Here is a 15,563-nt window from a genome sequence, read left to right as displayed (position 1 = left end):
TACCAAAAAAAAAAAACAAATATGACTGTTTGGAAATATTACCAACAGGGAAGACAACTCCAGACACTAAATGTGAGCCAGCATTTAGTTTTATTGATACAACACTGCTTATGAACAACAGTTGGCAAGATTCACCTTACAAACTGCTGTTTAAAAGCATGTCTCATTGGCAGTTAATATCAGGTTGTGACATTTCTATCAATCTTAAAAAGGTCAGAGTGGCAAGAACAAACTTGGATGCTCATAAAGCGCCTCTTTTCGACACTGCAAGGCCCCCCTTATAGACTGCAGAAAACATTTGTTTACATCAAAACACACTTATCTACACGCTTCCACACGTCTTCCATCTTAAGTCTGCAAATTAAAACGGGGATAAAACGGACCTGTGCTAAGGGAAACGGAAAAAAATATATTAGAGATAAATAAAAGTCTTAAATTTGTGTGACTTTTTTTTTATTTTGGCGTTTTTAACCCCTGTTTCAAATGCAACCCAACAGTCGCTGTCGGCATTTAAGGTTAGGCGAGACAATCCAGCTAATATCGGACATTGCTTTAGTCATTTGTGCAAATCTAATAATCAGGAAGCGTGCCAAACCTAGTGTTATCCATGTTACTTTATTGCTGCCACATCTACACATAAAGTGTGTTGCCAAAACATAGCTGTCAAGGTTCATGACTCGAAGTTATCCAGCCACATTCAAGAGACGAAAACGAACAAATCAAACAAAAATGCGTTTTCCTTCGACATCCACAGTTCAACAATTAATGCAAAGTTGATCGAAACCAAATAATCTCCTGGTGTTTGCTAGGTGAGTCGCGGTGCTTCATTTGCTAACCAACTCAACTGACGTTGTTAGCTCGATAGCTAGCTTCAGCTACCTAGCATGGCTGTTTGCAAGCCGTGACAGTCTCGTCCGTGGTTGTGGAGCAAGTTCTCACCTTCAGCGATCACCCGTTTTATCCTCAGCTTCATGTCACCGAGCTCAACGACTTGTCCGACGAAGTCATTCTGGTCCCGGCTGGCCCCTCCGGACGAGCCGGGCCCGGCTAAGAAATCCAGTGCCGACTGAAACAGGGACATTTTTTTTTTTTTTTTTTTTATCCGGCGTCCGTCTTCAGGCCGCCCCTTGAACAGGAAATGAGCGTCCGAAATCCCTGCTGGCTCAACAGAAACACTCTCCAGCGGCCTATTCAGTTAGTGAAAGGTGTTATACCTAGGCGATACAAGTCCTTCATCTAATGCAGACATCCTCTTCCTGCTGCTAAACTGACGAAGCAGCCATCATATCGGCGCCGACTGCTTCCGTGAAGAGTGAAAATGACGTCAAACACGATTCGATCATGTGACTTAAAAACCTGACTAGGACCTGGGCCAGCGTGGGATCAGGTGCTTCGTTTCAATTAAAATCTTAATTGCTTAAAAAAAAGTGAATAAAATAAAATAATAATAATAATAAAAAAATACAAATCGTAAATGTGATCAAACTAATTTCTGAACACAGTAAAAGGTGTTTTGGAGACCCGCAAAATTCAATTAATAAATAAATGAGTTATGTATTTATTAATTGGGGTATGTTCTCAGTAAGAAACATATATTTAAGTGTTTAAATATCACAGATATGTATTTCTAGTATTTTAATCACTTAAGAAATATTTATCAGTAAGGTTTTACTTCTTACTAGGGAACAGTTTTTAGATGTTTTCTTGATATCGATTAGTGCTGCAGTCTATTATCAATCAGAGATAATGTACACTTTAGTTAAAGATTATGATAAAATCGCAATGAGAAGCCTATTGAACCAAAATTAAAATCCATTGTTAATCCAACGACTTTGCCACGCTTTCGAAAAAATCTGTGGGAAGTAATCAAAACACACTTTGAGAAAGTTTTATTTGACACATTTTGGTTTGCTATTTCGAATTAGTTCTGTGTTGTGTTACGTTCTGCTTGGTGACTGGTTTTCTGCTGCCTGTTAAATATTTTTAAGATGCATTTGGATTTCAACGTATCGGAGCGCGTACCACACAATGTAATGTACAATGCTGCCATCTAAAGGATGGATGCGGTACAACCTCACTCTCCATTTCGGTATGTGCTAAAGTCGCGGTGTCCTCCAGGGGGCAGCATTGAGGAAGTAATGACTCTTCTGTTGAGTATGTGTCAAAAGGTTTGTAATGCATGAATGTGGGCTTGATGAGAGAATGCCTGTGTTACTGGTATGAAAGAGCATTACTCACACAAAAAAATGAACTGTGGTGTATTGTTGTGTACTATTTATGGAGTACATACAGGTGGAGTACACCAAGAGCCGGAACCTGAAGTGCAACATCAAAGGCAGCAAGTTTAAGTCAGGTCCACACAAAAATCTGAATGAGTTTATTTACATTGTTGCTTTAGTAAATGCAGTTATCCTCACAGCAATGTGTGTCTGTGAAAAACTCTTATAATAGTTATACTTACTTTATTCAAGGAGGACAGATCTTAAATTGTAAGCAGTGTTGTACAACTGACCTGTAAATATCTTGCCTGCATTTCAATAATTTCTTTTCTTTTTGTGTATTGTGTTCTTTTTCTCAACAAGTTGGAAAGGGTTTGTGCTTGCGAGACAGCAGTGGGATGGGGCTCAGTCAACAAGTTATTCTGGTTACTCCTATGTGGTCCCTCAGGTCGAGCCAGTTAGAGGCTAGAACCTAGAAATCATATTCAAATTGCACTTAGCGACAAATAGAAACATAATTGCAATGCCCAAATCCATGTACAGTCTGCATTTGTGCTGACAACAACAAAATGACAAAAACATCCCAAAAGATTTAAAAGAGTAAGACAAACTCCTCACAAAGAACTACAGGAATGTATTAATGCATTTGGTTATGCTGTGGACTCAACAGACCCAATACCTTGTTTTCCTCAATAAGTGTATGACACCCTAAAACACAGAAGAATGCAGAAAGCCACAGATTGATTAGAAAAATCTGTAGATAATTACACACACATGCATGGCCTAGAGAAAATTGACATCTTTGACCTACAAAAGGTTATGTGTGTCAGAAAACCAATATGCATCATCATAAACATATAGGAACATTATGATGTTTCTGAGTGGTCAGAACAGGTGGTTGCAAAATAATGCCATCAGGATGGTTTGCTTAGGCAAGCTGGATGAAGCAAAGCAATTCCTAAAACAAAATTTGTTGGACATTGTAAAAGACTCGAGAATTGAGAGTAGAAACATGTGACCAGAAGTTCGGTTTAGATCAAAGCATGTTCGTCTGTCAGAAAAATTCAAATTCTTACAATATTTCAGTCATTTCTTTTCACTTCCTATAGGGAAAATGCACATGTCGAGGCACGTTTGCTATACAGACAGAGCCATCAGTTGTTTAGGAGTTTACCAGTGAAGCAACGTTTGGATAAAACATTATGTAACTCTTAAAAAACCTGATTATTGGGATCAAATGAACAACAGGCATTGAGGAGGGTATTTTTTTTTCCGCTTTCTGATTGGTCACACCCCTGAAGCTCATCCGACGTCCTAGGTCTCTGATTGACAAGCTGCAGTTCAAACAGCTTTTCTTTGAGCACAGACAGCAGTTTAACGCTGGAGTTACGCCTCCACGCATAGAGCGATCTGTCGGCTGATGTGGGACCAGTTTTCTAAGGACCAATCAATGACCCGGAGAAGTTTCCTGCGCGCACGCCAACATCATCACCTCTGCGCGTTCACGTGCGGGTGACATTCAAGATCTCTACAGCAAGCTGCCGTTCTTATTCAAGAAAGCGAAAATAAGTATTTGGTACAAAGGCAACCCACTGGCATCCTTAATCTGTTCTAATTTGTGAAAATATAAAATTATGTGGACGTTTTGGTACTTTTATAATAACACTATTAAAAACTTTAATTAATCACGTTCTTATAAAATAACAAATCTGGGCAGATGAAACGTCCAAATCTTTTCTATAACATTAAACTTTTGAAATCAATACTTAAAGCAGATAATATATATATTCTAATTTACTAAATGTGATTTTACATTAGAACAATCAACTTCCAGTACTTTTTCCTTGACTTCCAAGTAGCATAACAGGCTAAGTAAATAAAAATAAATAAAAAATCAAACAACAGTAGAACAATGAAACTTGTTCACAAACCAGAAGTGTGGTGCATTTTCGATTAAAACCTGCTTGTTTGTCATTCAGACAAGTAACTTGAAGTGGATGAATTAGTGAGAAGTTTTTAGGTAAGAATGACTAGCAGCTAGGAAACTTCAACAAAATAAAATAAACATATACATCTTAAACTAGAATTTCATGACACTTCAATTTAGTTTAAGTCAATTTAGTAGTTTTCCCTGCACTGTGCATTTTAATTTTATTTGAGTAACATTATTTGATGTGATGCAGTAATGTGAGTGGATGAGATATAATTTTATTAGGCCAAATTCGAACCTTCTGCATAGCAACTGTTATAGTTAATCTTTCACCTTTTCTGACTATGTAAAATAGTCGCTTTAAGGATTTCTAAAGAGCCTTCCTAAATCACACGCAACAGTTTCAAACACTTTCGATCTTGAACACCCAGGCTACGTCATGACGACGGGGGCGTGGTCTCGAAGCTACATTGACATCCCCTCACGCTTTGCCTTTGACTGTACGTTATCTAGCGGAGTCCCGCAGTCTGGAGCCATTCAAACGAAGCAGCTAGCTGGTGAGCCCATTAAACACCTCACCGCACTTCCTGGAACCGTCAGCTGTTTGTGTGGAGCTCGGGACTACGTGGTGTTTTGACTCCTGTGAAGAGGGACGCAGCAAAGATGTCCAAAGACATGGAAGGAAAGGACGAGACAATCATGGATACGGAGAGCAAGGTGCTTTGGTACCCGGACTCCAAGAGGAACACACAGATGGACAAGTTTAGGATACAGGTCAACTCGGACTACGGACGTAATCTGGGTGAGTGGGGAGGAGGGAGGGAGACGAATGGTCCAGGCTCACTGTAGGTGTGCCGGAGACCGTCTAAGTCGGATTTCATTGAGCCTACGAAGCTGCAGACTGAGTTGCAGAAAATAGAAATAGTTAGAGGCGCTGTCTACTTGTTAGCATTGTTTCACCCAACATCTACACCTACGTGACTGTGCAACGTTGCCAAATCTAGACGACTTGGAAGAATCAGCATCGGAGGACTGTTGCTAAGCAGGGCTTCCAGTCTCTACGCCGCGCCCCTTTTGAGTTGTAATTAGCAGATTGTAACAGTAGCTTGGCCTGATTGTCAAGGCTGAAGACTCCGGGCGAGGAAACACAGTGGCCTGCTTCAAATGTGAAAACTGACACTGCTCTGTGGAATGCAGAAAAACGTGATGAAGACAATGAATGGAAAACTGTTATCGAGGAGAGACGCTGAAAGAGGCCTTAATACTTATCTACCGCACAGATGTTGGTGAAAATGATAAACATTAAACAAGAAGAAGCTATTAAACAATTTGTAAGTTATAAAATTAATGTGATGTTTGCAAACTTATCATAACATGAAGCTTTGCTTTGTACAAAGCAGACGGGTTGCATTGCATGTCTCTACACAATTGGTTACCAAACCAAACCAAAGTAATCTAAATTGGTGCTACATCATTTCTTCAAAGTTCCAACTCCACCTAAAGGTCATATTTTTGACGATGTGAGGCAGCCCATGCATTCTCATGTAGAAAATGTAAACTCCAAGCAGAAAGACCCCCAGGCCTGACTTTGAACCTTCTTGGTGCAAAGCACAGTGCTAGCAACTCAACCAGCGTGCAGCATGCCAATGGTTAGTTGAAAACCATTGGCGTGCTTCGAATTTACATCTTATTAAGTCTTGGACAAACATACAGTTTGTTTTAGTTAACATGTTACTACAGTCTTTGAAAAGACAAAATGCAGAGGAAAAACTTGACCCTAGTTAGCCTGGTCACTACAGGACATCAATGATCCAATCCCTCTCTCACCGTTTTCAAACTTGGAAGTGGAACATGACTACATTGGACCTGATATCATACCCAGATGCTTCAGAGATAAAGGGAACACAACCTAAGTGGGCACTTGTTCTTGTTCATCCGCTTCAGTTTGTAGAGGGAGTTCTAAAGTTTTTCCACTCTACTTCCCTCTGAGGTGTTTGTTTCAAGTAAATATTGATGTACTTGTCTTGAATAATTCATTTTCTTGCTGTTGGTGCACATAAGCTCTAAGTGACAGTTAATTAGTTTGTATTTACCTTACTATCAGTATTGATCCGTATTTATTTTAGACTCCGTATTTATTTTAGAAAGGCAGTCCACAACCACTTACAGTTTCAATGAGTTGCTGGACTTTTTTTATTTTTTACATGAATCTACCCAATGAAAGAGTGAGGCTTTCATTTTCAACTGTATCTATAAACTCTTATTTTGAACGTCAAAATTACCAACCCTGTGGATTGTTGGTTTAAGCCAATTAGAAATTAGAAATTTGCGCAAATCCTAATCCAATATATATGTATAAAATATATATACGTATTAAAACCTCTTTCAGGTAATAGAATTGAACTCTTATTTTGAAGAGCACATATGTTAGCTTTATTTAGAAACCATATATAAATCCAGTTTTTTGACTGGTTAAAGGCAATTAGCAAACTAAAACCTTCTTTTAATCTAATCTACACTACAAAAGAGCAAGACTCTTAATTTGAAGAGTAGGCTTAGCACATGCTGGTTCTCCATGGTGATTCCTGTCTTTTATGTGCTCAATAGTTTTCTAGTCAGTACTGTGGTTTGCACCAGTCCTGTTTGTTTTTGTGAGAAAACGTTTTTTCATGAAAAATTTAAGCCATAACGACGGGTAGAAAAATGTTGCTCAGGTGACTTAATATATTATCCATTTCCTTACTGTTTGCAACTGAAATGCTAAGGTTCACGAAAAGAGGGATGGGGACATTGTGTAGAGGAAAAGTGTCACTAAAAGGAGAGTTGGTCATCTTCGTTATAGTTTTGTCAGTAGCATAAATATTTTCTTAAAATCTTGCCACCCGTTTTTGTCGTACTCCTCCCATGACCTTTAGGTTCTGTTGCAAGCATCGACTTCATTGAGGACCGTTTCAGGAAATGGTATTTGATGTGTGACTGTGTTCAGATGGGTGGTATGTTTCCAAGAAGAATCATATGTTCAAATTGTGTGTCTTCTAGCAAACTACAATGATCTCTACCAGTGGTCTGTGGACTCGTATCCAGAGTTCTGGGCAGAGGTGTGGCGCTTCTGTGGAGTTGTCAGCTCCAAACCTTATGAAGAGGTAAGCACAACCGAAAAGTAGTCGAATATGAAGGGAAAGTCAAATTATTTCAGATTCTGCTTGAAAATTACAGCTGCAATCAGTTTTCATTTTGTACACTTTCCTCTTATTTCATATATTAAGATATTAAACAACATTAAAATGAAGTCATCATACGCCTCTGATGCAGATCTTAATTGTGAGCGTAGTCATGCCCACTATCACCCTCTAATTGCTGTTCGTTATATAGATAATCTGTAGTTTCAGGATGCTGACACGACTTTAAGGCAATAAACTAACGCAGGATTGACACACCTGTTTTGTACACATGGATTTTATATCACCCTGCACTAAATGACCACATTTTCTACCTGATATGGTCCTTCTGATATTCATCTTGGAAGACTGGACTGTACGACAGTAAATGAGTCATTTTGGAGCAGTGATGCTCTGTGGGTGGGGCCGTTCCCTCACTGGCAGCTTGTTTGGACATTTACATTTAATTAGCTTCCTTTTTTGGAGAAGTATTAAATATGCAAAATTGGAATATTGACGCGGGAGTTTACAGAGTCAGAGAAACTTGACAGAACAGACTGAAATGATTCGGTTTTTGACTCCTTCTTCCCCTGTGTTTTTGGTGCCGGTCGCACCAGGTGGTGGACGTATCCAAGCGGATCTCAGACGTTCCAGAGTGGTTTAAAGGAGCCCGACTCAACTTCGCCGAGAACCTGCTTAAGCATGCCAACCAGGACAAAGTGGCTCTCTATGCTGCAAGTAGGTAGACGTATGAAGCCGAGCTGAATAACACTGCATCATGTTACATGCGAAAGAAAGAAGGCTGGATTTGAGAGAAGTGAATTGAGGATGCACTGGAGCACTTGAGTCGGTGTGGTGGTGTGCTTCTGACGTCATTTCGTTATTAGATTAACTGCTGCTCCTTTCCCTGCTTCTCAATGTCACTTACTAATGGATAGGTCTCTCTTTATTTGTGTGTGTGTGTGTATTCTCTGGAGAGTGTTTTGTACATGCCCAGCCTTCCCGAGAAGCTGTAATGTAATTGTAGAAATACCCATTGATCAGGATGCTGTGGAGCCTCTGTAAATGTCAGTAAGATATTGCATAGAGAGATGGGATCCGTTTTCTTGTCTGCTGCGATGTTCTTACCAGATAATCACTCACCTGCCGTTTTATTTGCTATGATATTTTCCTGTGTTGGTGTTATCTATCGTGTCTTTCAGGGTAACAATTTTTAGCAATCCCTTATTCACAACGACTTTTAAAACCTTAATAAATCCAATCAGATTGGTCATTTGCATTGAAGGTATTTGTAATGTAGGCACTTTTCTGTCTCGTGGTTCATGTATTAATTCTGTTTCTATGTCTGTGTAACAGGGGAAGGGAAGGAGGAGATCGTAAAGGTAACATTTGGGGAGCTGAGGCGTGATGTGGCAGTGTTTGCTGCAGCCATGAGGAAGATGGGCATTCAGACTGGAGACAGGGTTGTAGGTGAGTCTGAGTGCAACCATCTGTCTTTTAGCTGGAAAGAAAACAAGAACTTCTAGAATTGGTTTGTTGTAGTCCTTTGTGTTCATAACTGAAGTTTTTTATCGCTTTTCTCCAGCTCAGGTTGGAGAAAAAGTTATTACTGTAGGAAAGCCTTAAAAATGTCATGTTTGAAGTTTCCCCAAAGCCATATAGGCAAACATAGCAAACAAGTGCATTAATGTTTGAACGCCTGGTTTATGCACAGAATGCTATTTGTGTCAGAAAATACAACAACTTTGCACATCAACCAGAAAACACATAATCAAATTGATGTTCACAGATCTTCTGCATCCAATGTGATGGAGCTATTTTGTAAAAAAAAAAAAAAAAAAAAAAAACAATCAGCAAATTTTCAGTGCCCAGATGTGCAAAGACTTGCAGTGAAAGTTGTTTATGGAAAGTATTTGCTGTGAGAGGGTTATATACAAATGCATATTGACATTTTTATTTTTCTAATTAAATTTGAAAGCATCAATAATTTTACTTCCTGCACTTATGCTCCACTTTATCATGCTTAACCAATCAAGTTAATTTGTATGGGACATTTCAGCAACAAAGCAGGTCAAAGTGCTTTACTTCATAAAAACACAAACATCAACAATTGAGACGTTACATTTTGCCATTTGACACCATTACACAGATTGAGTTATCATATAAAATTTCAATCATACTTATGGAACTTTGTAGTTGTTCAAGTGATATGGATTGCTGGGCATTTTAAGTGACTTGCACTTTTTCTGGATCATATAATTTTTTTACCTCTCTGCTGACATTTTCTTCTTATTCCTTTGTTGCACATTGCAGAAAGAGTTGGGTATTTTTTTCTGAAATGTTCAGTATGTGTTCGTGTACTTCCTGTAATGAGGGCGGGGTTTTTTTTGGCAATGGTTGCAGCTCTCTATGAATGTCACTATTTATTTATTCACAGTTCATATTTGTACAAGGAGGGATGGCTGAGGCTGCATATTTTACTTCAGCACATCCTGTTGAAGTACATTCACACAGAAGCACACATTTATGACAGGAAACATAACACTTCAATATGCTCCAGTATTGAAATGGAAATCATTATTTTAATTTGCAAAAAGTTGGGACAGAGACCCATTTCTGCATTTTAGGACTAATCAGTACTAATAGACACAGCATTGGTCTGTTAATGTGTCTAATATATATTTCAGACATGGAATATCAACTCTGTGGCTGTAGATTTTATTTGGTTGGGAAGCAATTTCCAGTAAAGTTTAGTGAGGTGCAATGATGAAATTATGAAGAAATCAAAATTTATGTTGCCATAAAATTTAAACATGCCTTGGAGACAGTGGCTTGCAAAACGACACAAACCACCCACTATGTTTTAGTCCATATTATCTGTCAGCCTTCCCTAGTGTGGTATAATTTAAATGTTCGGCTTGATTTTCAGCCTGATTACTCACATGTGGTTCTCTAGCCAACTGACAGGTTTTTTTTTTCCTGATATCTGTTTCCTGAATAAAAAGTTGTTAATAGATTTAAAATGAGTTCAGTTCAATTTTAACTTGAGAAAGAATTGAACTTTTAACTAATCTGCACCAACAGTAGACATGTTGTCATACAACAAACATCAACTGATATCTTTCACATGTCGGCATTGGAGGAATGTATATTGCTCTGTTTAAGTTGTGCCATAAAATAAGATTTCAGGTAAATTATTTAAGTGATATAATGATTTTCCATCAATCAAGAAAAACCCATTTGGGATTTTTAGTCTCTCTTTCCAATCTGAATAATGTGCAATAGGTTTTTGTTGCTAAATTGTATGTTTTAAAGCATATAATTCTACTTTAGGATTCAAGTTGAATTAACAGAAATTTCATCGGCAATATTCAGTGCATATTAATGTTGTTATTGCATCCCATGTAACTCCTTCTGAACACTGCAGCTTCCTTTTTGTTTTGGCAGAAATAGATATTTTGTTCCAGCAGGACTCTCTACAGTTTTCTTTCTGAAGGTATAACTTGATAAATACAGCTGCAGCCTAAAAATAACTTGTATCCTGTTTTTCAATATTTTTATGCAAAGTAGTTGGTATTAAGTGCAAAGCTAACACTAGAAGGTTTACTTTTTATTTTGGAGTGACTTGTTGATAACTTGGTTGTAATATATTTCAAAGTGGCTGCAGATAATCGTGTGGACAAAGTGTAGATTAAAAGTCATTGTGCTTCATAAACGTAGTGTTTTGCATAGCTTAGTAAGTAAGTATTAGTAAGTATTAGTTATATACCAAGGTGTGCCAAAGTGTTTCAGCTGCTCTCTGCTGAGTCATCTACCACTAGGACAGTTCTTAGGGCACATTATGCAGTGGAAGTGACATCACACAGGCAGACAGGAAACTGCAGCCAAAACAGACTATTTCCTTGTAAATATCTTTGCAAAGTGTGAAAATAATTTTGTTAGTAAAACCCAGATTAATTTTGTCAACAAAATAATGAACAGACTCTAGAAAACAGCTTTGCACGCTTTAATACGAAACGGTACAACATTTTTTACAAAATTGTTGCCCAAAAAATTGGTCAAAACCAACCACCCTTGAACCTGTGGTTGGTTGGTTATACTACAGATAGATTTGAATTAAATATTTTAAAATACCTTCTGACTGAAGTTAGCTATTTCACATATACCTTCTGAAATGTTAAAAACCTCTGAAGCTGCTGCTATCATGTGACTTGGTCAGCTGTGTGTATGAATGCTGGTTTTTATTATACAAATGGGAAAGGTGGTGGGACTGTAGGAATAAAGAAAGAGGGAGATGAAAAGACTCTAAGTTACACTTTCTTTTTCCTCCATCTCCATAATTTCCCTCACTGTGGTGCATGTGTGTTGAACACAGAGATGTCCTTGTCCCCAGATTGCATCTTCAATGTCTGCAGTCTAGAAGATATATAAGCACTTAGCTGATGAAATGAGCTTTGCTTTATAACAGAAGCTGGCCAAACGCATGCACACACTCATAGACATTTTTCGTTCATGCAGCGTTTAAGTATATTGATCTTCTCCTTAGCATTTTCATGCCTAATATAACTCTGCACAGTGTTTAAAAACCTATTTTGACACACAAACACTATGGGCTATTGAAGCACTATAAAACCTCAGTGTTTTTCAGTCATTGAAAATGTGTAAAAAAAATGTCAAATCAAGCAACATTAGCAGACTTATTATGCAAAATTGTGTTTTCTAAAGCAATGAGCTTGTGACAACTTCATTAAAATCCTAACTTTGACTTGAACAACAAATTATACAAGTTGTATGGGCATTTTCAACATTTCTAAAAGTCTGTGTCATGCTGGTATGACCGGTGATAAAATTGTGTAGCCACAGCTTCAAATGCGTAAGACGCGTTGCAGGAAAGATATTTTTTGTCTTCAAATGCCATTCAAACAAAAGGCTGTTACATAATAGTGTGACAGGCCTGTTACAATTCACAGTGCTTACTAATTTGTGACAATCTCCTGAGGTGAACCAGGGGCTTTGAACTGGTGGTTCAGTTTCTACCCCATGCTGTTTGGGACTTTTCAGTTGATTGTGAGACATAAGTAACTTGTAGATCACAGAGCAAAAGAATGATAGATAAGTCTGTCTTATATTGTCTTTGTTTAGGTTGGATCTTAACAGATTGTAAGGGATAAAAAGTATCTTATTTTATTTTGTTTTTTTTATTGGCAAAATTAAATCAAAGACTTGCCAGACCTTGTGCCGATAAGAAAGATGTCCGTGGAGTCAGTGTATAAAAGGTAAAGTCAAATGCTGCTAAAGTTTTTCTGTGCTGTTGGGATCTGAATGTATCCCTAAATTATAATATTTTTCATAGTTTTGCTACATTATTTTTTTGGGATCTATTAATGAGCTTTACTGTAACACTAGTTGTTAAAAAATGTTAGATTTTAGAAAATTCTGCACGTCTGAATAATTAACGTATCAACATTGTTGTTACAGCATAGCAAGACAGTGATTCATCACAATAGCCACACAGGCATGTTGTCGTAGTGAGATCAGGATTCATGATGCAATTTTTCCCGCTCAACAGTAAGAGGGTAATTTATGAGATGAGCCATCGGAGCCGGTGTAGCAGGGCGGTGATCCGTCAGCCGAACGTGTCATCCTGCCTCGATGAGCTTCCTGCTTGCAGCGGGAGTCGGCGCAGCAAGCAGACGTGGCTGATAAGTCATGATTCATCAGACGTCACGGTGCAGTTTCTGTTTGCCTTTGACCATTCAGACTGGAACTACTGGCTGTGTTATAGGTTTAGTCAGTCAGATTAGATATAGGTTATCAGTGAGACGGTTCTCTGTTTAAAGGTAGCTCAGGAGCTTCCATGTTGCGCATGGTGTGGTCTAATTTATTTTATGACATAATAAAGTTTAGACTCTCTTCCGGTGAAATGAAACTTCAGATCAAATCTGTGTGCAACAGATGCTTCAGTGTTACTTATATAATGTGATTGAGAATCTTGCAGAGTCATGATAGAGCTGTGCTGAGATGGAAAATAAACCTTGTTCACGACAAGAATTTTTCATTACTGCTCTTTGTTTTCCACTAGACAGCTGATGTCTTATTGTTTGTCCTAATGGAGGAAAAAAAGTAGAAATATTGCCCCTGGTCAGGATTTTTATACATTTTGTTTATTTTCCGATTACGTTTGAAATACACTAAACTAAGACTGACTAACAAACTCTTTAAGCACTAATTAAGAAGTCATGATGCTGACTTCATCATAAAAAACAAAGAAAAAGAATTTTATTTTTAGTCATCCCTCAGGTCACACATTATCATCTTCTTGTCTTCATTTTCCTCTTTTGTTCTTTATTCTTGACTTTTCCTATTAATCTTTATGGGGTAGAAGTTCATAAGCTTCTTACTTCTTCCTACTCCTTTTCGAGCATGCTGTCTTTTGCATTCCTTGTTCATGTGTGTGATTTTATACTTCTATCGTTTTTGAAATAAATCTTGAAGTTGGTAGTGTGCGGTGGCGTACACATTTACTGTCTCCTGTGGTATAGGCTTATCCTGTCAATACCACAGTAAGGTGGAAGGTAAGTGAGATAAGTGTACATTAAAACTCAATTGTCTGTGATTATCTTTTGGTTCAAAACACACCCATTTGTTTTCAGGAAGTGAATTTATCCATTGGTTGAATGTGTAAGATGCAAGAAGTTGTCCTGTGATTGTTCTACTTAATTTGCTCTCTTCCCCCCCCCCCCACCCCATCTTCTCTTTCATCAGGTTACCTGCCCAACGGCATCCATGCAGTGGAAGCCATGCTAGCAGCAGCCAGCATCGGTGCCATTTGGAGCTCCACGTCAGTCGATTTTGGAGTTAATGTGAGGATTGGATGGATTTATTTACATTAAACTGATATTGCTGATAGGTTTATAAAACTCATAACACTGTCCTGGTTTCTAAACTATGGCCGTAGATTTCAAAAATATTTTAATGCGCTATATTAAGGTTTTTAAGTATGCTTATTTGGTCTGATCTGTTGCTGCCCCCTCAGGCTGGTATGATTATTACATTTTACAATCCTGATGAATATTACTGCTTTCATGCACCTACCTGTGATTCTGTTTACCATGTTGCTTACTGACAGTATTGTTTTAAAACTTAGACTAAACATGTAAGTTTTATTTCCTGCATATTTTTTTTTTCCTTCATGAAAATTTCTGTAGAATCAAAAGTTATTTTAGTCCAATATTTGTCCTTACTCACTGGTTTTAATTCTTTACTTTTTTCCCCTTCTAGGGTGTCCTTGACAGATTTTCTCAAATTCAGCCCAAATTGATCTTCTCAGTTGCTGCTGTGGTGTACAATGGGAAAACACACGACCACATGGAAAAGCTGAGAAACGTTGTGAAAGGTATGTTTTCATGTAATCCAGTGTTTTTGCTTTCTTGGGGGGTAAAAGAAACTTAGAATCATGTTAAAGCCAACAAATTTGAATACATTTCTTTAACTAAGGCTTATTAATGGTCAGAATTTAATATTACTCATTTTTAAGCAATTATTTTCCATCCATTGAAGATCTTATGACAACAATAAATGCTTCCCTCTTGGAAATCCATGAGCTTTCCTGCTTTTTAGACAAATATTTGTAGAGAACACACAAGCTTCAATATCTGTTCCTCTTTCTTGCCATCTCAGGTTTACCTGACCTGAATAAAGTGGTTGTAATTCCCTACGTTTTATCCAAGGAAGAGACTGACCTCTCCAAAATTCCCAACAGGTGTGTGTAAAAAAACGTTTTCTGGAAGCTTTATTAGTTAGGTTATTTTTTTCTTTTAGAAAAAGGATGCTTGGAATATTTCTCCAAGCATCCTTCCCAAGGTGGTAATTCTCATTTCGTCTTTTGTTTTCTTATATGTGCAGTGAATTCCTGGATGACTTTTTGGCATCTTGTCGTGGCGACAGTGACCAGTTCCCCCAGCTGGAGTTTGAGCAGCTTCCTTTTAACCATCCTCTGTTTATCATGTACTCTTCTGGAACTACAGGAGCTCCTAAATGTATGGTCCACTCAGCTGGGGTAAGAATCAATCTCTGAATGTAACAAAAAAAAAACAACAACTATTCATCACGCATCGATTGACTGGTCAATGTCTCAGGCTGTTGTGCTTTTAGAGTCTCTCCTGGGAACCTGCGATGTCTGAATTTCGGTTTAAAATACTAATGATTTTTTTTTTTTGTATTTGTTCATTTATTATGATCTCAGGTGTTGGAACA

At 37.9% G+C, this 15,563-nt stretch overlaps 2 protein-coding genes across 3 annotated transcripts in view; one reads left to right on the top strand and one right to left on the bottom strand.

Annotated features, from left to right (window-relative positions):
• Positions 1-1,325, bottom strand: part of gak (cyclin G associated kinase) — a 24,464-nt gene extending 23,139 nt beyond the window's left edge. For both annotated transcript variants that reach the window (XM_008418036.2, XM_008418038.2), the window contains exon 1: positions 940-1,325. In XM_008418036.2, the coding sequence (XP_008416258.1) occupies positions 940-1,081 (142 nt within the window). In that variant the 5' untranslated portion in view covers positions 1,082-1,325. The remainder of the gene's footprint in view (positions 1-939) is intronic.
• A 3,279-nt stretch (positions 1,326-4,604) lies between these two features.
• The window catches only part of aacs (acetoacetyl-CoA synthetase), a 38,276-nt gene continuing 27,317 nt past the window's right edge, over positions 4,605-15,563 (top strand). The window contains exons 1-8 of the mRNA XM_008418035.2: positions 4,605-4,951; positions 7,189-7,292; positions 7,925-8,045; positions 8,664-8,777; positions 14,073-14,170; positions 14,589-14,703; positions 14,988-15,069; positions 15,213-15,366. Coding sequence (XP_008416257.1) covers positions 4,813-4,951; positions 7,189-7,292; positions 7,925-8,045; positions 8,664-8,777; positions 14,073-14,170; positions 14,589-14,703; positions 14,988-15,069; positions 15,213-15,366 — 927 coding nt within the window. The 5' untranslated portion in view covers positions 4,605-4,812. The remainder of the gene's footprint in view (positions 4,952-7,188; positions 7,293-7,924; positions 8,046-8,663; positions 8,778-14,072; positions 14,171-14,588; positions 14,704-14,987; positions 15,070-15,212; positions 15,367-15,563) is intronic.

The sequence above is a fragment of the Poecilia reticulata genome, linkage group LG9, assembly GCF_000633615.1.
Source record: "Poecilia reticulata strain Guanapo linkage group LG9, Guppy_female_1.0+MT, whole genome shotgun sequence".
Taxonomy (NCBI): Eukaryota; Metazoa; Chordata; class Actinopteri; order Cyprinodontiformes; family Poeciliidae; genus Poecilia; species Poecilia reticulata.
This window is presented reverse-complemented; position numbering and strand designations above follow the sequence as displayed.